General features: G+C 53.4%; 1 protein-coding gene across 1 annotated transcript; it reads left to right on the top strand.

Annotated features, from left to right (window-relative positions):
* Positions 1-11,189: 11,189 nt before the first annotated feature.
* On the top strand, positions 11,190-12,967 carry LOC136787181 (olfactory receptor 14C36-like). Its single transcript, XM_066984314.1, has one exon. It carries the CDS (start codon positions 12,008-12,010, stop codon positions 12,965-12,967), a length of 960 nt encoding a protein of 319 aa, XP_066840415.1. The 5' UTR covers positions 11,190-12,007.
* The last annotated feature ends 12,866 nt before the right edge of the window (positions 12,968-25,833 follow it).

The following is a 25,833-nucleotide window of genomic DNA, read 5'->3' as shown; positions in this document are numbered from 1 at the left end:
TTACCTGAAAACATAATAAATGTTAATGACATGGAAAATAACAATAACAATAATCATAATAAAACAAGGAGCAGACCTGCGAGGAGATGACCGAGGAGGTTATTTACGGAAAAAGAGGGAAAATTTATCATTATTCAGAAACATCCGCAAAATCATTTGCCTAAATGAACCCTTGAGTTCCTTGTTTCTCATGCTATAGATGAAGGGGTTCAATGCTGGAGGTACAACCGAATACAGAACTGCCACTACCAGATGAAGGTATGTGGAGGAGATGGAGGGGGGCTTCAGGTAGGAAAACATGGCCGTGCTGATAAAGAGGGAGACCACAGCCAGGTGAGGGAGGCACGTGGAAAAGGCCTTGTGCTGTCCCTGCTCAGAGGACATCCTCAGCACAGTCTTGAAGATATGCACATAGGACAGCACAATGAACACAAAACACCCCAAAAAGAGAAAACTACTAAATGTGAGAACTCTAAGATCCCTGCTATAGGAATGTGAGCAGGAGAGCTTGAGGATCTGAGGGATTTCACAGAAGAACTGGTCCACAGCATTGCCTTGGCAGAGGGGCAGGGAAAATGTATTGCTAGTGAGCAGCAGAGCATTGAGCAACCCACTGCCCCAGGCAGCTGCTGCCATCTGGGCACAAGCTCTGCTGCCCAGGAGGCTCCCATAGTGCAGGGGCTTGCAGATGGCAATGTAGCGGTCGTAGGACATGATGGTGAGAAGAGAATACTCTGCTGACATCAAAAAGACAAACAGAAGAGCTGTGCAACACATCCCGAGTAGGAAATGGCCCTGGTGTCCCAGAGGGAATTGGCCATGGCTTTGGGGACAGTGGTGGAGATGCAGCCCAGGTCAAGGAGGGCGAGGTTGAGGAGGAAGAAGTACATGGGGGTGTGGAGGCGGTGGTCGCAGGCTACGGCGGTGAGGATGAGGCCGTTGCCCAGGAGGGCAGCCAGGTAGATGCCCAGGAAGAGCGCGAAGTGCAGGAGCTGCAGCTCCCGCGTGTCTGCGAATGGCAGGAGGAGGAACTCGGTGATGGAGCTGCTGTTGGACATCTGATGCCTCTAGGTATGGGGATCTGCACAGGAAGGGAAAGACAATGATATGTTAGGACAGGCTTTTCTGAGTGAAACCTATGCCATTCCCCCAGCCATACTGCCATGCTTTTTCTTTCTCTACTGCAATCTTTCATTCAGCTTCATGACATGAGCTTCATTTTTTAAGGTTCAGTGTGCAATGAGGAGCAAGGGCCTCTGCTCCCGGGCTCTCAAGGGAATCAGTCCTGACCCAGCGCAGTGAGTGTACAGGACCATGGCAGCAGGACAAGGTTTTATTTTCAGATTTTGAATTTTCATTTGATTTTCAAATGAAATCATTTCTTAGCCAGAAGGGCATGTCTGCATCTGCATTCCCAGAACTACAGAATGTAGTTGGCAGAAAAGTGCTTTAGGGCCATTTTTATTCTACACACCCTCATCCCCTTCATCATGCCCCAACAGTGTCCTCTGAAGTCAGAAATCCTGAGATTTTCTGCTTAACTCAGAGTGAATGTCTGTGAGACCTGAGAGGCAAAGGGATTCACTGTGGCTTGGTGCAGAGTGAAGGGAGCTGGCTGGGCTTGTTCCCAGCTGCCCGGCACTTGCAGATTTTGGGCACCAAGGGCAATAACATTCATATTACACTTGAAAAGAAGCCAGACTCTGCTGAGAGCAGAGGAGGCCACTGCCAATCCCTAAGTGCCCAGCCCTTTTGAAGGTACCTGAGCAAGGTTTCAGCACCACGCCTCTAGCCAAGGACACCTAACATTCATTTCTCCAGCGCAACAGCATGCCCTTGCGTGTAGCATCTCCTCCACTACACAAGGCTTCTAGATCATGCAAGCAGACGATGGGAAAGATTTGCATCCTGCAGGGTGCTCCTGCCTGCAGGACACTCGCCATTGCAATCACGAATAAAATAGCTTCACAGAAGATCCTGTCTGAGAAAAGTATTGGGGTTTTTCTCACACCACCCCAAGCTCTATGCAGTAATCTTTGCCCTTCAGAAACCTACCCGTATACAGGACAGTAGCTAGCTGGATGTGCGTCTTTGTAGGTGGAAAAGGACCTGTCAGAAAGCCCTGCTGGGTTCAGCAAAGTTGATGCTGTAGCTTTCGATAGGAAGAGGAGAGGCTGAAGGCAGTTTTGGGGCTGCTCACAAACCCACTGATCATCAAAGTTAACAGCTCAGGAGTCTCAGCAATGTGCTCACACTGGACACCTCCTTTTCCGTGTCTCCTTAATTCCCCTCCCTGTCCAGTACAGTAGGTAACTAAAAAGAGGGCAGAAAATCCCTTCTTTGATCATTCTTGTGAAAAAGAAAAATTGCCTGGGAAATGATACTGGGTGCTGTGGAGCTGTGAGCAGGCTGCCCCAGGCTGCAGCCTCCCACCAGCAGCAGGACCCTGCCCTGCCGGGGGGGCTCCTTCCACCCGCAGCTTCTCCCCGCAGCGCCCTGGGCAGCTCCCCGGGCAGGCTGAGTGCTGAGCCTGGCAGGCGGCAGAGGCCCTGCCCCGGCACACAGCCCCTGGGGCACAGCAGGGACCCTGCTCTGCACCACAGCCCTGGGCACCCCTGCCTGCACGCGCGGCTTCTCCTTCCTCCAGGAGCTGCGGCTGCATTGCCCTCCAGCCAGAGACTTACCGGGGTCAGGGCTGGCAAGTGTTCTCCCCCAGCGAGCTCTGTGCATCCTGCCACTTCTGCCTGCCTTTACCCACTCTGTCTATGCAGGCAGTGCCCCCAGCCCTGCTGCGCTGGGCACAGGAGCTGCTCCTGGGCAGAGCTGGCTCTCTGCAGCGCTGCCCGCTTGCCAGGAGCTCCCCTTGGGCCCAGGAGCCCGGCCCAGCTCAGCAGCACAGGCCCAGCCCAAGGCCTCCCTTGCTCTGCCCCCCACCAGGCTCCCTGCCCATGGCCCTGGGGCTGCAGGGGAACCTGCTGGGAAACAGCCTCAAGGGATCCCTGGGGTTCCCTCCCTCCCCTGGGCATACACACTTGGCAGCAGGCTCATTTCACCTAACAGAAAACCAATTAAGTGTAACAATCACATCTTCTTGTCCCACTATCAGTTTGCATATCGAGACAAAGTCAGGGAATCTTCTTCTATATTCCCTGTTCAGGGAAGGGATTCTGCAGAGTCACTTGAGACATCTCATGCTGGATTTTAGGACTGGGACCAAAAGGGAGCTCAGCTCACACCCATGCCTGCCCCAGACCCACAGGAACTGGGATTCCTCTGCCCTCCCTTTAATGTACACCACATGGGCACCTGAAGGTGAGCTCCTTGTCTCAGCTCCAGCATCATTAATGGAGATGGAGGAAATCAGGGGGCTGCAAACACCTGGTGACATGTCAGGGGGCAGAGGGATGTGCAGGTATCTACCCTGCTCTACCCTGAGGGACAGGGCAATAATATTGCCCTGGAGGAATCCCACTGAGGCTGGTGGGGAATACTTTTGGCCAGCTGAAGTGACAGCAAATGCACACATTTAGGACAACTAAACCTGTCCCTCCTCAGTAGGCTCAGGGCAGCCTGTAGAGGCATCCACCTGACCCGACGGAGAACTGTGCCACAGGGAGACCTGAGTCTCTCTCTCCCTCTTCTCCATCTGGTTTTCCCTCCATCTCCAGTGACTGTAACGGCACTTGTCTCACGGACATCCCTACATTGCCTAACCTCATTCAGGGCAGCTGCTCCATGTAATAGCCAGTTCCAGGCCTGCAGTGCTACCTGAGATGCCAACGCTGCCCAGCACCGCTGGAGCATGCAGCTGACACGGGCAGCACAGGACCCACAGGACAGCTCTGGCCATTCATAGCTGGTACTTAACGGGAACCCCGATGGCATCTCCGACAGATCTGGTGCTTATGAGCAAGTGGCCGCTTCCCAGGGCTGCAGCAAGCCAAGGTCTGGCCCTCCTCTATCCAGCAGAGGCAGGCAGTGCATGGATATGAGGCACATCACACCGGGGTTTCCACTTGTGTTTGCAAACACTGCTGCTGCTTCTCACCCCCATCCTTCACTCAGTCAAGACACAGCCCAGTGATTTTTTCTGTGTCCCTGGATCACAGGATGCCCATAGCCAAGGACTTTGGCAGCAGCCCCTTCTCCTGCCTGGAGATCAGCCCCAGCTCCAGCACTGGCCCTCAGGGCTGCACCAACACCACAAAAAGCCCTCTGCTGTCAGGGCAGCACAGCCCAGGCCTGTTTCCTTCTGGCCTCAGGAACACCAGGGCGTGCTCTGCTTTGGGCCCCTCATTCATCCTTCCATGGCCATCTGCCATCCACGGCAGCATGTCTCTGCTGTGAAGGAAAGCCTCTGCATGCCCATGCTTGAGCACAAGATCTGGGACAAGGCTGAGTTTGGCCCTTGTGCCACAGCTGAGGTGCTGCAGCCCAGATGTGCCCCAATGCCCTCAGCCTGGGGCACAGGCAGGAGGAGCTGGATCCCCGCCTGCTGTCACGGGGCTGGGACATGGATGGAAGAGCTGCTGAGGTGTGGGGGGACAGGTCCCTCAGCTTGGGGGGCTGTGCTGGATGGGTGCAGATTCTTCAGACGAGACAGGTGGGGATGATCAACAGCGATTACGTTTGCCATTCCCTCTTGTACCACCTCTGCCTCCTGCATGGCAGACTGGGAGATGTTGCTGAGGCCTTCTCAGAACACAGAGCCTTGTGGGATGTCCAGGGAGGAAGGCCCTGGCATGCACTGCAATTCCATCCATATAACACATCCTACTTCTACAAGTGAGGGACTTGCAGTGAAAAGGAGTTCGGGCGTGGTGAGGGGCTGCTGCATCCCAGGTGCCTTCACTCCCATCTTTTGGAAAAAGCCCAGGCCCAGGACAAGCCTCAAACCCCACCTTCCTGGAAGGGCTTCCAAGATCAGAGGTGTGTTGGGGCAGGAACACAGCGGTGACTTCTCCAGCGCTCCACTTCCTATATCCAATGGCCTTTGTCACCATTTTGAGATGTTCCTGGTGGATTTGTCAGGATCCTGTGGAAAAGAACTGGGCAGAAGGGAGGTGACAGTTTCTCAGGACAAGAAGGGAAATCTCTCGTCTCTCTCCCGACCTGCACCATCTCCTTGCTGCTGACCTCACAGGCCTTCAAATGACACGTGCGGATGTCACAGGGGGATGGATGCACTGCATCACCAGGATATCTTCACTGGAGCAGCGGCAGTGCCGGCACTTCCCTGCAAGGCCTGGTCCCTGCTGGGCACTGCTTGGGTGCTCCCCACCGCTGTCCTTCTGTGGCCAGGAGTGGGGGCAGCAGGCAGCAAGGTTGCACTGGGCGACCCTCGCTGACAGGCGGAGGAGCAGGGACACCTTGCAGAGGAGCTGTGGTTGAGGAGCCAGGGCGGGCATCCCTTGTCCTGAGCTGAGGGCCAGCAGCAAGCGAGATGGAGGGATGCTGGAGGGTGACCATCACCTCCGACCTGACTTCCATGTTCCCAGTGCTCCTGCAGCTCTCCTCCAAAGGTGAGGGTGTCAGGAGCCCCTTCCCAAGGGGTGCCCCAGGGGCTGTCAGCTGTCCAGAGCTCCAAGTCCAGGGCTTTGGGAGGAGGCTGGATAGGGCTGATGGCTGCTGCAAGAGCCCTGCCTGAGGGTCCTTCTGGGCTCAGGAGACAATGTGGCAGTCAGGATTCCTGGGTCCTGATGCTAGGGCTGCCCTGAGCCCCAGGGCTCCTCTGGGCATGGCTCAGACTTCTCCTGATGGGGACAATCCAGGGCCAGGTTCCCCTGGGAGCTGGTGCCTCTTTGGAATCTGGCTCTGGGAGGAAAGACGTCCAGTGTCCCAGAGCCTGGTGTGGCCTGCAGCTCCCCCAGGCCTCTCAGGGATGTGCCAGAAATGCCTGTGTTGGAAATCAAGCCTTCCTCTTCCCTTCAGGGAAACCTCTGTTCCTTCTCTTCTGTGCAGCCAGGCTGGCAGAGCATGTCTTGGGTGTTGAGATGCCATCCCTGGGTGGCCACAGTCCTGGTGCTGAAGCCTTTCCATGTCCATTACTGTGGTGGTGTTATCCAGCTACGCAGGTGAACTCCACGGCAACTGTGCTTTCACTTCCAACCTACAAGGAAAAGGGGGAGAAAATATGATTACAAGAGCTCAGGGGTTGGGGTAGAGCACGAGGTCACCCACCAAATACCATCATGGGCATCAATTATCATCACCGGCAAGACAGACTTAGCATAGGCAGATTAATAGAATTTATTGCCTATTACCAGTGGACTACAACCATCAGGAACCACAAGCAAACTAAAAACACCATTCCCCCCATCCAGCCTCTTGTAACTCCTTCCCCTGAGTGGTGCAGGGGAATGGGGATTGCAGTCAGTCCATGACACTTGTCTCCACCGCTCCTTGACAATCCATCTCTGCCCTCTCTGGGTGTCTCCTGTGGGATGCCCTCCTTCCTGAATGGGTCCTGCGTGGGGCCCAAAGGGTTGAGATAATAACAGATATGACCAGATCATGTTAAAATAAAATGGTTACAAGCATTATATCTGCTTCATAGCTGCTGACCACAAGGTGTATTTTTTTATTTATTTTTTAATCTCGGTGTAGTAGTTGTGTTTCGCCTCAGAATTCTGTTAGATAGCACATTACGTACTCGGTGTATTCCCTGTTGCGCTGGGGGCTTTCTGGGGGCTGATTTATGGTTATTAGTTTACTCTACTGGGTAACGCTACCTTATGTTATGATGAAATTGCTGGTCATGAGACTAATCTGGTAGTTGTACTCAGCATTGCTGTCACCTCCATACTTGAGGAACCTTCTCTCGGAAACTATTCATAATTAACAGTCTTTACCTTTTCTCCTCGGGGAGCCAATCTATGGGAGGGATGAGGGGGGACACTTCTTCTTCCCAATTCTTCCCTCTCCCTTTCTCCTTCACCTCCCCCTTTCTCCTCCAGGCTACTTACAATAGCTCTTCAAAACTTTCAATATCCTTGGGATGTTCAAACCAACTTCTTCTTATTCTTATTTCTCCTGAATGTGTTTCAGGTTTTGTTTAAGGTTAGGGTAACCTATTTCTAGAATGCCACACAGGGATGTGCCTTGAGGCAGGATAATTGTGAGTGGCAGGGAATGTGGGAGGATATGGGCGGGCACCTAGAACTGTAGGCACCTGCAATGCCTTGGAACGTCACCCCTGAACAAGTGCAGAAACCTAAAAAAATGTCAGAATGCTTGAAAAAGGAGTGTCATCACCCTGGCAATTCCAAAGAGCCAGAAATCACTGCAATGTGCTGGGGCTTGGCCTTTAGTTACTGAGTTGCAATCTACACAACTCCAATCCCTGTGACTGGGCCACAAAACCAACCTGTGCCTGTATCAGTCATACGTATACGTGAGAAAAAAACACCTTGTTTAGCAAGGAAAGAAGCTCCTACTCATACAGGGAAGGAGGAAGAAGAAGATGAGGCAGGCTACTCCCAAGTAGGGCCATCAGAGGAACAGGTGGATGAAGAGTGAGATATCATAAAATCATCAGTAAGCACCTGATCACTGTTCCTTGGGGAGCTGTGAGATGTGCGAAAAGATTTCATCCATCATCTAGGCCAGCACATTGTCACCTGGCTGATCTGATACTGGGATAACAGGGCCAGTAGCCTGGAATTAGAGGACAGGGATGCCAAGCCGCTGGATCCCTCCCCAGGGAAGGGGGCATTGACAAAGCAATTGGAAAGGGGGCACCCTCACTCTCTTGAGGCAACTCCTGTCAGGTGTAAAGGAAAGGTATCCCTTCAAGGAAGATGTTGCATGTCACCCAGGCAAATGGACCACCAGGGAGAGAGGCAGCCCGTATCTGATGGAATTGGCCATGCTGGAGGTGATTTATGGTGATTTATGCACATTAAACAGTTTTCTACCTTGCCCGGTCCCCCATGGGATCCTTCTGTTGCGGAGTTGCTCACGGTCAAAGTGCCATTAGCTAGCCAAATGGTGCACCAGTGGCAATATGGAACTATCCGAGACTCCCTGATTACCATATACATGCTGCTTCATTACTGGAGAGCCAAGGACTGATCAGCAAAACTCGCTCACCCTTTAATAATCCCATAGGGTCAGTGCAAATGTCTAGTGGAGAGCTGCAACTAACAGTGGAGTACTGTGTCTAGAATGAAGTCACACCAGATTCAGTAGGTCATCTATAGTCTTCTCTCCTTACAGTCTTAGCTCTAAGAGCAGTTAAATGATCCCTTACAGTATCTGAATGCTGCTGTCCGATCCCTTCCTGGGATCATAAGGAACCAGTACCTCCAGGCCAGAACACTCTCCCTGTACCCATGGATGCACGCCCTAAGGTCCCATGAACTGTTAAGGGTGTAGTTTGCAAAGTAACCACTGATTTTGTCCCCACCCTCCACCTGTTGTACCCCTGCAGAGTCCTGCCTCAAGGCACAAAGGGCAGGGAGACCTTGCTGGTGAGAGCTGAGGCCCTGTGGTTATGTCTGAGACACAACAGCCATTACAGCCATGGGGCATGTAGAAGACGAAGAAAATGGTTTAGCTCTCCCTGTGACACATGACTCCTTTTGCTCTGCTGACAGCCTCTGCAGGCTGCCCTGCACAAAAGGAGTAGGGACAGGTTCAGTTGTCCTACATGTGGCATCTGCTGCCATTTCAGTTACCCAAAGGAATGCCTCCACCACACTCCCAGGGGATCAACCTCAAATTTCACCAGATGTTTGCATCTGAACAGCTCCTGCCTGTCCTCCATCTCCACTAAGGAGCTATTGTGGCTCAGTAATTCGCATTAAGCTGCCTATGTTGTGGACACCTGAACTGACGCCAGAGGAATCCAGGGTCCTGTGAATCTGTGGCAGACATGGGAGGGAGCTGAGACCCCTTCCAACCCCAGGAATAACAAGCAGCATGAGATGCCTCGACTGACTCTGCTGACTTCCTTCCTTAAGGGGGGATGAAGAAGATCAGTCCCTGACCATGACTTCATGTCCTAACTGATACTGGGACATGAAGAAGTTATTGTTACAGCTAATTCACTTTTTCCTAGGAGAAATGAGCATGCTAGCAAGAAGTGTGTGTGCCCAGGGGAGGGAGGGAAGCCCAGGGATCCCTTCAGGCTGTTTCCCAGCAGGTTCCCCTGCAGCCCCAGGGCCATGGGCAGGGAGCCTGGTGGGGGGCAGAGCAAGGGAGGCCTTGGGCTGGGCCTGTGCTGCTGAGCTGGGCCGGGCTCCTGGGCCCAAGGGGAGCTCCTGGCAAGCGCGCAGCGCTGCAGAGAGCCAGCTCTGCCCAGGAGCAGCTCCTGTGCCCAGCGCAGCAGGGCTGGGGGCACTGCCTGCAGAGACAGAGTGGGTAAAGGCAGGCAGAAGTGGCAGGATGCACAGAGCTCGCTGGGGGAGAACACTTGCCAGCCCTGACCCTGGTAAGTCTCTGGCTGGAGGGCAATGCAGCCGCAGCTCCTGGAGGAAGGAGAAGCCGCGGGTGCAGGCAGGGGTGCCCAGGGCTGTGGTGCAGAGCAGGGTCCCTGCTGTGCCCCAGGGGCTGTGTGCCGGGGCAGGGCCTCTGCCGCCTGCCAGGCTCAGCACTCAGCCTGCGCGGGGAGCTGCCCAGGGCGCTGCGGGGAGAAGCTGCGGGTGGAAGGAGCCCCCCCGGCAGGGCAGGGTCCTGCTGCTGGCGGGAGGCTGCTGCCTGGGGCAGCCTGCTCACAGATCCGCAGCACAACCCAAGGGGGTTTCCTGACCCTTGGTTGTATCCAAGGGGACTTTTCATGAGGAATTTCAAGGCAGGAATTTTCTGCTTTGTTTTCACTTTCCAACACTTACGGGATGGAGAGAGGTTGCAGAATGAAATGGAAAAGTAACTGTGAGGTTTGAACACATCTCTGGGATTCCTGAACTGTAACTTTGATCATCGGAAGGTTTTTGAGGGGGCTGATAAATTGCCTTCAACCTCCATTTTGTTCATGGACAGGTTCAGCATCAAGTTTGCTGAACCCATCAGTGCTTTCTGACATGTTGTTTTACACCTTCAAAGATGCACGTGCCCCTAGCTGGTGCCCTGCATACAGGCAAGTTTCTGAAGGGCAAAGCTTACTGCACAGGGATTGGGTTGGGGCTGTGAGCAAAAACAGGACTAAGATATGAGACAGGGAAACCTGGAAATAAAACCTCCAGGGATACGATCAAGGAATGATAAGCAATTAAAACCAAAAATGTTGTCAGAAGGAGAATTCATCAGAAACGACCATATTTTTTTTCGAATCAGTGCAGAGCCCTTCCTCTGAGCAAGTCCCCTTGTCTCCTCTCCCACCCAGGAAAACCCCTGCCCTGGTGGCCGTGGCTCCAAGGCATGAAGCACGTCCTCTGCAGCCATACCTCCAGCAGAGCAGAGGCGCATCTCTCCAGCCATGTGCCCATTTTCCTTTCTGGTGCAGGGGGGCTGCCTAGGATCACGGGCAATGCATTCTGTGAGGCTGGGGAATGAGTTGACTTTCCCTTAATGAGACACCGTCATTAGGACACTTGGCTATCTCCTTGAGGTGTCCTTTCAAGTGGTGAGCTGCCCTGCAGGATGCAAATATTTTCCATAGCATCTTCATGTTATTTGAAAGCCCAGGAAAGAAGCAGAGAGATGCTGCATGCAAGGACATGCCGTTGGGTTGGTGAAATGAGTGATAGGTGTCCTTGGCTAGAGTTGTGATGCTGAGACCTTGCTCAGGTACCTAGAGAAAGGCTGGGCACTCAGTGACTGGCAGTGGATTCCTTTGCTCTCAGCAGTGTCTGGCAGCTTTTCAGGTAACAGAAATGTGATTGCTGTCCAAAAGCTGCAGGTTCAGGGCAGTTGGGAACAAGTCCAGCCAGCTCCCTCACTCTGCTCTGAGCCACAGGGAATCCCTTTGCCTCTCAGGTCTCAAAACCATTCCCTGTGAGTGCAGCAGAAATGCTCAGGATTTCTGACTTCAGAGAACACTGCTTCAACATGAAGAGGGGGAAAAGGGTATGTAGAAAAAAATGTCTCTAAAACTCCTTTCTGCCAACTTCATTCTTGTCCTGGTTCCAGTTAGGACAGAGTTAATTTTTCCTCAGAGTAGCTGGTAGGGTTCTATGTTTTGGATTAGGATGAGAAGAGCGCTGATAACATGCTGATGTTTTAATTGTTGCAGAGCAGTGCTTACACCAGGCCAAGGACTTTTCAGCTTCTCACTCTGTCCTGCCAGCGAGCAGGCTGGGGGTGCAGCAGGAGCTGGGAGGGGACAGACCCAGGACAGCTGACCCAAACTGGCCAAAGGGGTATTCCATACCATCTGACGTCATGCTGAACAATATATAGGGGTGGCTGGCCGGGGTGGGGGGCCGGCTGCTCGGGGATAGGCTGGGCATCGGTCAGCGGGTGGTGAGCAATTGCATTGTGCATCACTTGTTTTCTTACACATTATTATTGTTAATACTATTATCATTATCACTATTATTATTATTGTTATTATTATATTCCTGTTTTAATAAACTGTCTTTATCTCAACTCACAGGCTTCACTTTCCCGTTTCTCTCCCCCATCCCAGAGAGGGAGGGGGGAGGGTAAGCGAACGGCTGTGTGGTGTTTAGCTGCCAGCCGGGTTAAACCACAACAATTCTGTAGCACTGTGAATGCAGATGCTGACATGGCCTTCTGTGTAAGAAAGGATTTCATCTGACAAAATCTGAAAATAAAACTTTGCCCAGCTGTCATGTTCCTGTGCACTCACTGCTCTGAGTCAGGACTGATTCCCTCAAGAGTCCAGGAGCAGAGGTCCCTGCTTCTCACGGCACACTGAACTTTAGAAATGAAGCTTATGTCATGAAGTTGAATGACATTTTTCAACAAAGAAAGAAGAACCATTTGAGTCTGGCAGGGGGAGGGTCTACAAGGAATGGCATAGGCTTAACTCAGAGAAGACTCCCCTGACTTGTCATGCTGTTTTCCGACCTGTCCAGATCTCCATACCCAGAGGCAGCACCAGATGTCCAACAGCAGCTCCATCACCGAGTTCCTCCTCCTGCCATTCGCAGACATGCAGGAGCTGCGGCTCCTGCACTTCGCGCTCTTCCTGGGCATCTACCTGGCTGCCCTCCTGGGCAACGGCCTCATCCTCACCGCCGTAGCCTGCGACCACCGCCTCCACACCCCCATGTACTTCTTCCTCCTCAACCTCGCCCTCCTCGACGTGGGCTGCATCTCCACCACTGTCCCCAAAGCCATGGCCAATTCCCTCTGGGACACCAGGGCCATTTCCTATGCAGGATGTGCTGCACAGGTCTTTTTGTTCCTCTTCTTGATATCAGCAGAATTTTATGTTCTCACCGTCATGTCCTATGACCGCTACTTTGCCATCTGCAAGCCCCTGCACTACGGGAGCCTCCTGGGCAGCAGAGCTTGTGCCCAGATGGCAGCAGCTGCCTGGGGCAGTGGGGTTCTCTATGCTCTGCTGCACACTGCCAGTACATTTTCCCTGCCCCTCTGCCAAGGCAATGCTGTGGACCAGTTCTTCTGTGAAATTCCTCAGATCCTCAAGCTCTCCTGCACTGACTCCTATCTCAGGGAAGTTGGATTTCTCATGTTCAGTGCTTTTTTGGGGTTTGGATGTTTTTCTTTCATTGTGGTGTCCTATGTGCAGATCTTCATGGCAGTGCTGAGGATGCCCTCTGAGCAGGGCCGGCACAAAGCCTTTTCCACGTGCCTCCCTCACCTGACTGTGGTCTCCCTGTTTGTCAGCACCATCATCTTTGCCTGCCTGAAGCCCCCCTCCATCTCCTCCCCATCCCTAGACATGGCAGTTGCAATTCTGTATTCAGCAGCTCCCCCAGCAGTGAACCCCCTCATCTACAGTGTGAGGATTGAAGCACTAAAGGATGCTATTTTGAAAGTGTTTTTCATTATATTTTTTAGGAATCATAAAGTTCCCGTATCTCTCCATAGGTGACTCTCAATATATCCCATTCCAGCCTTGTGCTTTGTTCTTTTCCATTATTATATTTTTTCTTGTTTCCATATTTCATTATTTTAATTTCATTATTTTTAACTGTTTGTTCTTCTGCTGTTCTCCCCTCCACCCCCCCCCCCCCCCCCCCCCCCCCCAAAATATATATTCACTCCTCCCACTGCTATTGCTGAATGAACCTGCATTGTCTCAGCAGAAGCTTGGATAAAAGTCAGTCTCAAAGTGTGTAGCAGTGCAGACTGTCTCATAGCAACATAATTGCTTTCTCTATATAATAAATGGGATTTTTTCACTTCCTGAAGGCTGGGCTTTTCTTTCAAAGCTCAGCAGAGCTGGCATCAACCAAAAGGAAAGTATAAAATCCCAGGTGGGAACTGGTCCTGGAAATGTCTGGCTCCTTCCTCATGCTATGATCTGTGCCTGCACTAGAGGAACAACCAGCCCTGTCACCCATGCCCAGACCCTACAGACTCTAGAGTGGGGCTGTCAGCGAGCCCCTGTGTGAGACATAGCAAGGGCTGGTCTGGGGCCTGGCACTGGGAAAAGCAGCCAGACCAGGAGGGCTGTAGGGGGACAAGGCACCAAGCTCTGTTGTGGGGACCGTGCCAGGGGGGTTGTTTCCCTGGCCCTGATGCCCTCCGCCCCAAGCAGTGCCGACACAGAGGGGACATGGGGCTGTGAGTGGGGCAGTGATGCTGGGCCAGCCCAGAGACAGGCCTGTGGACAGGAGCCACAGCACTGCAGCAAGTTCTCACACGGCCACCACCCCCAAACTACTGCCAGGCCCCAGGTCCCAGCCAGGCCGGCCTCTCCCCTCAGTCACAGCCGTGGCTGCAGGGACCAAGAGGCACCCGGGGCAGGATGTGTGGGTGGGCAGCACCAGCCCCAGTGCTCCTGGCAGCCCCTCTGCAGCCAGAGCAGCTCCCAAAGGTCAGGACGGGCCTCAGTGCTGCCCACAGGGCCAGGGGCTTTGGGACTGCAGGTACTGGCAGCACCTGCTGGGAGACCCCAGAGCCAGGGCTGAGCGTCAGTGCCCGGCACCACAGCTCACAGTGCCTCCTGTCCCGTGTCCTGACCTCTCTCAGGAGCACCGCTGGGTGTGTTATTCCCTGCCTGGGTGTGGAAAGGAGCTGCTGGAGGGCTTCACTGGTGATCTCTGCAGCCCCTGGCTCTGGCCCCACATCAGCTCACAATTACTGCCACTGTCCCTCTGCACTGGCTGTTGGGTTTCTCACGTGCCCTCCTCTGATCTCATGCAGTGCATCTCTTCCTGGAGCAGGCCCTCACAGCCCGCTTGCAGAGTAATGGGATCCTGGTGAGGCTGTGCTTCAAGAGCAGGCTGGGATTGCCCTTGGTCTGAGTAGGTGTGGTGATCTGGCAGGGGCACAAGTTGGGGCAGAGAAGATAGAAAAAGCAGAAAGATATCAAATGAAAGGAGGAAAAAAAATCACCTCTGGGCATGAGAGGTGAACCAAGCACTGACCAACGTGATCTAGCTGCCAAGTTATCCCAGCTGAGGGCAGGCCAAGGTACAGGCCTCCAAAGGTTCTTCCAATTCATAATCCTCAAGGCAGTGGAGTCTGGACCTGGGAATACTGCTGTGGGTTGAGACACTGCCTGCTTTTGTAATCTCTGCTCATCAGGGTTACCTAGTGAGTGAGGTCATCCTAAAAGCAAACTCTGTTCCATGGGCACCAGGACTCAGACTGGTTTGAGGTACCACGGAAAAGTTTCCAGAAACACTGCCAGGTATCATAGAATGACAGAATGTTTGAGGTTGGAAGGGAGCTCTGGAGATTGCCTAGGCCAACCCCTTTGCTCAAACAGGATCAGCCTGAGCAGGTTGCCCAGGTCCATGTCCAAATGGGTTCTGAATACCTCCAGGGATGGAGGCTCCACAACTTCCCTGAGCAACCACAAGCCTCCACGATCTGAGGACATCTTTTAGTGGAAGGCAGTCAGGTTTGTTAAACACATTTTCCGCTTTATAAATTCCTACTTACTCCTCCCAGTCGTGTTCTTAACCACCACTTCTTTGGAATCCAGTTTGCCCAAGGGTTCCCTAACAAGGTCCTCCACCTCACAAAGTACGACTTCCCTGCTTCAGGCTTTTTTTGTTCTGATCTCAAGGACTTGCCGTTCCAGAGGCCAAGGTTGGAAAGAATGCGGCAAAGAGGACAGTGAGCAGTGCCTCAGCCTTCTCTATGTCCTCTGCCACCTGGGCCTTCTCTGTAATTAGCAGTGAGTCTGCATTTTATCCAGCCTTCCATTCAATGCTGATGTCCTTGTAGAAGTCCTTCTTGTTGTTCTTCACGTCCTTTGCCAGATTCAACTCCAGGAGGGCTTTGGCTGTCCTAACAATATCTTTGCATGCTCATCAATTTAGCATTGATGCCCTCCAGAAACCCGTTAGATGGCTTGTGCTCTGTTGTACTGGTATTCTAGCAGAAATCTGAGTGTTTCAACTTCCCCCGTGAGGACCATTTCCTGCAAACTTGAGGCATTTTCCAGTTGTCTGAGGAAGGCCATACCTGCTGCTTCTTCCTTACAGGAGGTCTCTAGGTGACACCAACGACAAGGTCACCCATGTTCGTGTGCCTGCTAATCCAGACCCATGAATTCTCATCACCAAAACCAGGGCAAAGCTCCTTATGTTGCCGCTGCTCTCCCCCTGAAAGGTCTGCTCTCCCTCCGTGCCTTACAATCCTCTCCACCCCTGGACGCACCCCTGTTGTGGGCTGTCACACCATCTCACACACATCTCTGTGGGGTAAGTCTCAAGAAACTCTTGGTGAATCCATGCTGACTCCTGATCACTTTGTTATCCTCTGTGTGTTTGGAAATGTTTTCCATGTTTAGCTACCCCATCCGATTCCCAGGAACTGAGGAAAGGCTGTCTGGCCTATAGTTTCCAGGGTCTTTCATCTTGCATTCCTTTAAGACAGGGGTCACATTTGCTTTCCTCAGCTGTGCCCTGGGCCTTAAAAAGAAGTCTCAGGGGAGACCTTACCGTGCTTTACAATCACCTTAAAAAGACTATAGTGAAGTGGGGATCAGTCTCTTCTCAAAGTACCAAGTGATAAGACAAGAGGAAATAGCCTTAAGTTGTGCCAGGAGACCAAGTGATAAGACAAGAGGAAATAGCCTTAAGTTGTGCCAGGAGAGGTTTAGGTTTGATATTCAGAATAATTTCTTCTCTGAAAGAGTTATGAAGTATTGGAACAGGCTGCCAGGGGAAGTAGTTGAGTCATCATCCTTGGAGGTCGTTAAAAAACATGAAGATGTAGGGCTTTGTGACATGTTTTAATGGTGGACATGGCAGTGCTAGGTCAAAGGTTGGACTGGATAATCTTAGAGGTCGTTTCCAACCTAAATGATTCTGTGATTTGCTGATAATTCTGTGCTCCGGGCTTCTGGGTGTTGGAGTCTGCCACTTGTGCCATAAAGATTTGGCTGGTTCATAAACAGGAAGGATGTGTGAGGGAATTCCTAGCACAGGTGTGGCCGCTGCTTGACAGCAAAGAGATAAAAGCAGGATGTGTCCAACCTCTCTAACCTTCATTGCTCTCTGCTCTGCTTAGACCTGAGATGTAAAGGTGAAATGTGCCAATATGTGCATGTCCTGGGAACATAATCTCCCTTTCAAGTGTTGGGAATAAATATATTTTTGGAGAGAGTTACATTTTTTTTTCTTCACATAAAGGGGGAGAAAGTGTCATAACTCACTGCTCCATGTACATCACCTTTTAAAAAAATGATGATAACTTGTAGACAAGCATAAAAAATTCTGAAATTGAAGTCTTCTTACAGATTTATTACATTAAGGAATTTTCCACATACATTTCAGTTTGGCCTACAATATCCTTCAGGGCTTGATTCAGTTGCCCACAAAGATGTTGCTGCTGCCTCAAGGATACCCTGGAATAGCTGAAGCACCCATTTGGGGCTATGAGATATGACACAGGACCTTCTGTCTTTAAAAAAACATTTTCAGAGTCCCTTAGAAGACATTCAGAATTAATATCAGTTGGAGGTCGCTGATATCATTTTATCTGTAGGCGGACAACTAAAAAAAAAAAAAAAGGCAGAAAGAAGAGATTCTTTCCTAGAAGGTTGTTTATTATTATTATTATTATTAAATTCTTTCCCTTTAAGAAGACTCCTGGCATCTCCCTAATTAACCCATAAGAATTGAAGACTTCAGGAGAGTTATGCCCAGAGTCTTGGCTTCTGAGGGAGTTTTGCATGTTGATTGGCCTTCTGCTGCCAAGTTCCTGAACTGCAGAACCAGAAAGCTGGAGCAAGCCTCTGAAGAAGTAAAAGACGAGCAAGCCTCCAACGGTTTGAGGGTGTTGGCCAGCTCCACTGAGGGCCATACCTGAAGAGACCACGATGGGAACAAGCGGACAAGGTGCCTGTCCCTGGGAGATGGTGAAGGAGGAAATCAGAGGCACTGGTTACAGGTGGAAAATCAAGTGGGGATGTGGCTCTGAAAGCCCTTGATGTGTTTCACCAAGGGGGATGGCCAAGGCCTGAGCGCATCCCCTGGAAAGGGGCATCCTGCACTTCCTGGGCTGCTCGGGGCTCTGGCAGGGGCAGTGTGATGTGGGGGTGTGCAATTCCGAGTGCAGGACATTGGTAGGACAATTGCCAGGCTCTGTGGGGTTGAGGAGGTAACAAGGCCCAGGGGCTGTAAGGGACCGGTGTCCTCTGCTGGGCCTCAGTGGAAGAGGCTGCAGCTGTAGCCCTAAAGACACCGGTTCCACTGGGGGGCTCCAGCCCCACAGTGGCCCTCCGCCATGCCCCTCCACATCATGTCGTACATTTTCCTGTATCTGTGCTTGCATCCCTGCAGAATTTTACCACACACTCACATTCCCACCTCCCTCTGACCCCATGATTGCCAAAGCTCTCCTAATTTCTCTCCATCCTTACTAGCTTTGGCTTCAAACACAAACCTGTGTTTTCCTGAGGATTTCCCAATACCTGTGGTTTCCCCACGACACATCAGGCTTCTTCCAAAGACTCACCCTATTGGAACTCTATCAGCCAGTATGTCCCAGCCCCACATTTGCCTGAATTGTCATTGGATTGAATCTCTACACTGCCGCCCTGAACTCGACATAATCCCCCTGGAACATGCAATTTCCTTCTTTTGAAAACCAAGCATGGCCTTGGGGCACACAAGCACCTCCCTGGATCAGCATGGGGAGGTGCTTGTGCGTACCAAGGCTGTGATGGGTGACACAGAGTGATGCTTGGGGATCCTGGGGATCTACCTCAGGGAGAAGTTAGGGTACTCCAGAGAGGTCTCTGCATGCTTCACAGAGGTGCTTTTTGAACGACCGAGATGCTGAAAGAACTTGATTGGGAGCTCTGGAGGGACGTCCGAGTACCTTGGGATGTGCTTGGGTTCCCTGGGGAGATGTTTCAATAATGCTGCAGTGGGGTGCCCGAGTGCTGCGGGGAGATGCGTGGGTCCTCCAGGAAGATGCTTGCGTTCTCGGGGGGTTATGCTTGTGTGCCTCAGGGAAATAGCTGTGTTCCTGGGGAGATGCTTTGCTGCTGCTGGGGAATCGTAGAATCACAGAATATCCCGAGTTGGAAGGGACCCATAAGGATGATCAAGTGCAACCCCTGGCACCGCACAGGTCTACCCAAAATGCTTGGGTCCTTAAAAGGGTCACGTTTGGATGCCCTGCAATGACGCTTGGGTGCTCCAGAGAGATGCCTGGCTGAGCCAGGCAGAACCTTGTGAGCTCAGGGTGCTGTTGGGATCTCCTGGAAGGTGCTGGAATGCCCTTGGATGATGCCTCACAGGTAGAATGTAGTGCTTAGGTGTCTTGGGGAGATGCTTGTCTACTCCAACACAAGGCTTGTGTGCCCTGGGGAAAATCTCGGTGATTTCAAGAGGTGCTTATGTTCCTTGGCGAGAGGCTTGGGTGTCGTGGAGAGTGCTCCAGGAAGGTGCTTGTATTCCCAAGGGAGACTGGTTCTTTCCCTAGGGAGGTTCATGTCTTCTCTAGGGAGGTGCCTGAACGCTCCTTGGACATGCTCGTGTACTCTGGGGAGCTGCTTGGGTACTCCTAGTACAATAGTCGGGTGCTCCGGGGAGATGCTTGGCTGCTCCCAAGATGGGGACTGGTCTGGGGAATGTTTGGCTGCACCTTAGAGCACAAAAATCTATCCCCTAATCACACAAAGTTCTGCCCCGGGCACCCAAGCATCTCCCTGCAGCACAGAAGCACCTCCCTGCAACACCCAAGCACCTCATTGCACCTCCCACAGGAACCTTCCCACCACAGTCCTACATCTGACTGGAGAACCCAGGCATCTCCCCAGGGCACCAAAACACCACCTGGGGCACACAAAGATCTCACTGGACATGGGAAGCACCTCCCTTGGCACCCAAGAGCTTCCGAGGGCTGCACAAGTACCTACCAGGGTCATTCAAGTATGTCCCCGTGCTCATGCGCGCATCCCCCAGGGGACACAGACACCAAAGAGCAGGAACCAAGCATCTCCCCACAGCACTCCAGCATCTCCCTGGAGCCAAGCATCACACAAAAAGCACCCAACCATCTCCCTGGAGCACCCAAAATCCTCCCTGCAGAAAGAAAGCTTTACCCTGGATCAAACTAGCCTCTCCCTTGGGCACACAAGCACATCTCCTAGGGTACACAAGCATCCCCAAAGAGCACTCAAGCATTTCTCTGGAGCCACCAAGAAACAGCCAGGATCACCAATCCATCTTCCTGAGACATCCAAAAGAATCTCTGCATCACCCAGCTGTCTTCTTGGAGAAACCAAGCATCTCCCTGCACACCCAGGGAGCATCTGGACACAGCAGCTAAGAAGCCTGGGGAGCACCCAGATTCTTCCTGGCATAGCCAAGAACTTCCATCGAGCAAGAAAGCAGCTCCTGAGTCCCGCGGGCATCTTCTGAGGCACCCAGGCATCATCTCCGCACCGGGATGAGCACACAAGCATCTCCTCCCCACAGCGGTTCCTGGGCCATTCAGGCTCGCACTGCACTTCAGCCCCTGCTCCATCGCGCACTCACCTCCCTGTCCTGCCCTGCTCTGCCCTCTGCTGCCTGCTGCCAGGGGCTTCCATCCTGACTGGGGCCTGCCCGCAACCAGGGGCCTTTTATCCCGACTGGGCTGCCGTGTCACGGCCCCACTGTGACGCCTGGCTGACACAGCCACCGCTGCCCCGCTGCCCATTGTGACGCCTGGCTGACACATTTCCTGCGTCCCATTTCCCTGGGACAGCCAAACACCTTGCTGGGGAACGCAATCACCTCCCTTGAAGACCAAAGATCTCCCTGGGGGACCCAAGCATTTTCCCAGAGTGTGCTGCCATCTCCTCAGGGCGTTCAAGCATATTCCAGGAGCACACAGTCTTCTCCTGGAGGCACCCAAGAACATTCCCAGAGCACCCAAGCATCGCTTTGGAGCAAGAAAGCACAACACAGGGGCACCCAGGCATGTCTCGAAAGCACCCAAGCATCTCCTTCGTGCAATCTAGCATCTCCTCAGGGTACACAAGCACCTCCAGGGGCATCCAGCTATCTTCCTGGGGACCCCCAGCACTTCCCTGTGGTCCACAAGCACTTCCCAGGCGGACACAAGCTTGTTTCCAGTAAACCAATGCTTCTCACCTGAGGAAACACACATATCCCCACAGCACCCACGCATCGTTCTCCAGCGCTCAGCGCTCTTGTTGGAGCATGCAAGCACCTCAGCGGGGCAAACAAACACCTTCTCAGGGAACTCAACAACACTCTTGGAGCGCTCAAGCACCTCCCTGGAGCACACAAACTGCTCTCTGCAGTACTCATGCACATCCTGGGGCACCCAAGTGGCCCCAGAGCAATAGAGCATCTTCCTAGAGAGCCCGAAGACATTCCCAGGCCACACAAGCATCTACCCGGGGTACATAAGCATAGCCCTGGGCCACAAGAAAAGCCTCCCTGGAGCACACAAAGTTATCCCCTAAGCACACAAAGTTCTGCCCAATCACCCAAGCATCTCCCTGCAGCACAGAAGCACCTGCCTGCAACACCCAAGCACCTCATTGGAGTGCCCAAGATTCTTCCCACAGCACTCGTGCATCTGAGTGGAGAACGCAAGCATCTCCCCAGGGCTCCACAACACCACCTGGGGCACACAAACATCTCACTGGACATGGGAAGCACCTCCCTTGGCACCCAAGAGCTTCTGTGGGATGCACACGCTCCTGCCAGCCATCAGCCGAGGGGACGCCAGCATTTTCCATCTGGCACCCAAGCATCTCCCTGGTCACCCAAGCATCTTCCTAGACATCCAAGGATCTCCCCGGGGCAAACGGGCATCAATCCACGTCACCCCTACACTTTCCGAAAGCCCCAAGGCTCCTCCCTTGCTCATTACATACTCTGTCCACAGGGCACACAAGCACTATCTTGGAGCACCAAAGAATCTCCCCAGGACACCCAAACACCTCCCTTGAATATGCAGACGCCTCCATGAGGAACCCAAGCATCTCCCCAGGGCACCCAAACATCTGCCTGGAGCACCAACACACCTCCCGACAGAACACCAGCATCTCACTGCAGCACCGAAGCATCTCCCCTGGGAACCCAAGCACCTCCTGAGGCACACACCCATCTCCCCAGGGCTGCTCAGTGTCTGGGTGACACCAAGCATCCCCCTGCAACATGCAATTTCCTCCTTTTGGAAACCGAGCATGGCCTTGGCGCACACAAGCACCTCCCGGGATCAGCCCTGCAGAGCCTTGGAGGAGACAAGAAGCTCCCTGGGCACACCAGGCTCTTCCCAGGGCACTCAAGCACCTCCCTGGAGCACCCTGGAATCTCCATTTCAACCTTGGTTGCCCTGGGACATGCCTGGGTGCTCCACGAACATGCCTAATATCTAATGGAAATGAATGCTCTGGTAGTTTAAGACCGTCTCCTAGAAGATGCTTGAGTGCTCCAGAATGGGGCTTGCATGGCGTGGGGAGATGCTTCAGTGCTCGAAGTGAGAGCTTGCGTTCTAGGGTTATGTGCTTGGGTGCCCTGGGACGCTTTCCCTTTTTTCCCCTGACTTTCTACTTGGGTGCAAAGGGAATTACTTGCGAGCACCAGGGGAAGAGTTGGGGTCCTGGGGCGATGGATGGGCACTCCAGAGGCTCTTGGGCACTCCAGGGAGATGCTGGTTTGCTCTGAGGAAATGCTTGTGTCATCCAAGGAGATCTTTTTAGTGCCCTGTGGCTATGCTTGGCAACTTAAGAGAGGTGCTTGGGTGCCCTGGGGTGATGCCTGGGTGCTCCACGCAAGTGCTTAGCTTCACCAGGGAAGTGCTTCAGTGTCCTGTGGAGATGCTGGAGTGCTCTGGGAGATGCCTGGGAAATGCCTGGCTACCTGGGGAAGATGCCTGTGGGATCCAGGGAGGTGCTTGAGTGACCTGCTCAAATGCTTGGGGATGTGGGAAGCTGCTTGGCTGCTCCAGAGACATGCTTGAACAATGCAGGGAGATGTTCTGGAGCTCCAAGGCGACGCTTCTGTGCCCCAGGGAGACGCATGCTTTCTCCAGGGAGGTGCATGGCTGCTGTGTGCAGGTGCTTGGGTGTTCCAAGGATGATCCTGGGTGCCCCATGGAGATGCTTGGGTGCCCCCAGGTGATCCTTTGGTGCCCCTTGGTTTGCTCACGCACAAAAGATGGAGACTCACAACGATGCTTGGGCTCTCCAAGTACGTGCTTGGTTTCCCCAGGGAGATGCCTGGGTGCCACAGGAAGATGCTTGGGTGTTTCAGGAAGGTGTCTGGGTGGCCTGGGGATATGCTTGGGTGCTCCCAGGGAGGCGCTTGTGTTTCCAGGAAAATGCTCTAGGATGTCCAAGTATGCCTGGGGCAGACGCTTGGGTGTTGCACAGAGATGTTTGCATGCTCCAAGAGACACCACGGTGGCTTGCTGAGCGACTTGGGTGCTCCAGGGAGGTTCTTGAATACCCCACGCAGGTGACCAGGTGCTCTGGGGAGATCTTTGGCTGCCTCAGCAAATTGCTTGTGCAGCACGGGGAGGTGCTTGTGCGTACCAAGGCTGTGATGGGTGACACAGAGTGATGCTCGGGGGTCCTGGGGATCTACCTCTCCTACCCCAGGGAGAAGTTAGGGTACTCCAGAGAGGTCTCTGCATGCTTCACAGAGGTGCTTCTTGAACGACCGAGATGCTGAAAGAACGTGCTTGGGAGCTCTGGAGGGACGTCCGAGTACCTTGGGATGTGCTTGGGTTCCCTGGGGAGATGTTTCAATAATGCTGCAGTGGGGTGCCTGAGTGCTGCGGGGAGATGCGTGGGTCCTCCAGGAAGATGCTTGCGTTCTCGGGGGGTTATGCTTGTGTGCCTCAGGGAAATAGCCGTGTTCCTGGGGAGATGCTTTGCTGCTGCTGGGGAATCGTAGAATCACAGAATATCCCGAGTTGGAAGGGACCCATAAGGATGATCAAGCGCAACCCCTGGCACCGCACAGGTCTACCCAAAATGCTTGGGTCCTTAAAAGGGTCACGTTTGGATGCCCTGCAATGACGCTTGGGTGCTCCAGAGAGATGCCTGGCTGAGCCAGGCAGAACCTTGTGAGCTCAGGGTGCTGTTGGGATCTCCTGGAAGGTGCTGGAATGCCCTTGGATGATGCCTCACAGGTAGAATGTAGTGCTTAGGTGTCCTGGGGAGATGCTTGTCTACTCCAACACAAGGCTTGTGTGCCCTGGGGAAAATCTCGGTGATTTCAAGAGGTGCTTATGTTCCTTGGCGAGAGGCTTGGGTGTCGTGGAGAGTGCTCCAGGAAGGTGCTTGTATTCCCAAGGGAGACTGGTTCTTTCCCTAGGGAGGTTCATGTCTTCTCTAGGGAGGTGCCTGAATGCTCCTTGGACATGCTCATGTACTCTGGGGAGCTGCTTGGGTACTCCTAGTACAATAGTCGGGTGCTCCGGGGAGATGCTTGGCTGCTCCCAAGATGGGGACTGGTCTGGGGAATGTTTGGCTGCACCTTAGAGCACAAAAATCTATCCCCTAATCACACAAAGTTCTGCCCCAGGCACCCAAGCATCTCCCTGCAGCACAGAAGCACCTCCCTGCAACACCCAAGCACCTCATTGCACCTCCCACAGGAACCTTCCCACCACAGTCCTACATCTGACTGGAGAACCCAGGCATCTCCCCAGGGCACCAAAACACCACCTGGGGCACACAAAGATCTCACTGGACATGGGAAGCACCTCCCTTGGCACCCAAGAGCTTCCGAGGGCTGCACAAGTACCTACCAGGGTCATTCAAGTATGTCCCCGTGCTCATGCGCGCATCCCCCAGGGGACACAGACACCAAAGAGCAGGAACCAAGCATCTCCCCACAGCACTCCAGCATCTCCCTGGAGACAAGCATCACACAAAAAACACCCAACCATCTCCCTGGAGCACCCAAAATCCTCCCTGCAGAAAGAAAGCTTTACCCTGGATCAAACTAGCCTCTCCCTTGGGCACACAAGCACATCTCCTAGGGTACACAAGCATCCCCAAAGAGCACCCAAGCATTTCTCTGGAGCCACCAAGAAACAGCCAGGATCACCAATCCATCTTCCTGAGACATCCAAAAGAATCTCTGCATCACCCAGCTGTCTTCTTGGAGAAACCAAGCATCTCCCTGCACACCCAGGGAGCATCTGGACACAGCAGCTAAGAAGCCTGGGGAGCACCCAGATTCTTCCTGGCATAGCCAAGAACTTCCATCGAGCAAGAAAGCAGCTCCTGAGTCCCGCGGGCATCTTCTGAGGCACCCAGGCATCATCTCCGCACCGGGATGAGCACACAAGCATCTCCTCCCCACAGCGGTTCCTGGGCCATTCAGGCTCGCACTGCACTTCAGCCCCTGCTCCATCGCGCACTCACCTCCCTGTCCTGCCCTGCTCTGCCCTCTGCTGCCTGCTGCCAGGGGCTTCCATCCCGACTGGGGCCTGCCCGCAACCAGGGGCCTTTTATCCCGACTGGGCTGCCGTGTCACGGCCCCACTGTGACGCCTGGCTGACACAGCCACCGCTGCCCCGCTGCCCATTGTGACGCCTGGCTGACACATTTCCTGCGTCCCATTTCCCTGGGACAGCCAAACACCTTGCTGGGGAACGCAATCACCTCCCTTGAAGACCAAAGATCTCCCTGGGGGACCCAAGCATTTTCCCAGGGCGTGCTGCCATCTCCTCAGGGCGTTCAAGCACATTCCAGGAGCACACAGTCTTCTCCTGGAGGCACCCAAGAACATTCCCAGAGCACCCAAGCATCGCTTTGGAGCAAGAAAGCACAACACAGGGGCACCCAGGCATGTCTCGAAAGCACCCAAGCATCTCCTTCGTGCAATCTAGCATCTCCTCAGGGTACACGAGCACCTCCAGGGGCATCCAGCTATCTTCCTGGGGACCCCCAGCACTTCCCTGTGGTCCACAAGCACTTCCCAGGCGGACACAAGCTTGTTTCCAGTAAACCAATGCTTCTCACCTGAGGAAACACACATATCCCCACAGCACCCACGCCTCGTTCTCCAGCGCTCAGCGCTCTTGTTGGAGCATGCAAGCACCTCAGCGGGGCAAACAAACACCTTCTCAGGGAACTCAACAACACTCTTGGAGCGCTCAAGCACCTCCTTGGAGCACACAAACTGCTCTCTGCAGTACTCATGCACATCCTGGGGCACCCAAGTGGCCCCAGAGCAATAGAGCATCTTCCTAGAGAGCCCGAAGACATTCCCAGGCCACACAAGCATCTACCCGGGGTACATAAGCATAGCCCTGGGCCACAAGAAAAGCCTCCCTGGAGCACAC

The sequence above is a fragment of the Anser cygnoides genome, chromosome 28 (genome assembly GCF_040182565.1).
Source record: "Anser cygnoides isolate HZ-2024a breed goose chromosome 28, Taihu_goose_T2T_genome, whole genome shotgun sequence".
In the NCBI taxonomy this organism is placed as follows: Eukaryota; Metazoa; Chordata; class Aves; order Anseriformes; family Anatidae; genus Anser; species Anser cygnoides.
The sequence above is the reverse complement of the archived record's forward strand: the minus strand, read 5'-3'. Positions and strand labels throughout refer to the sequence as shown.

What these genes read in the sequence shown, in the direction of transcription:
- LOC136787181 (XM_066984314.1), top strand. Translation starts at nt 12,008, where the DNA reads ATGTCCAACAGCAGCTCCATCACCGAGTTCCTCCTCCTGCCATTCGCA.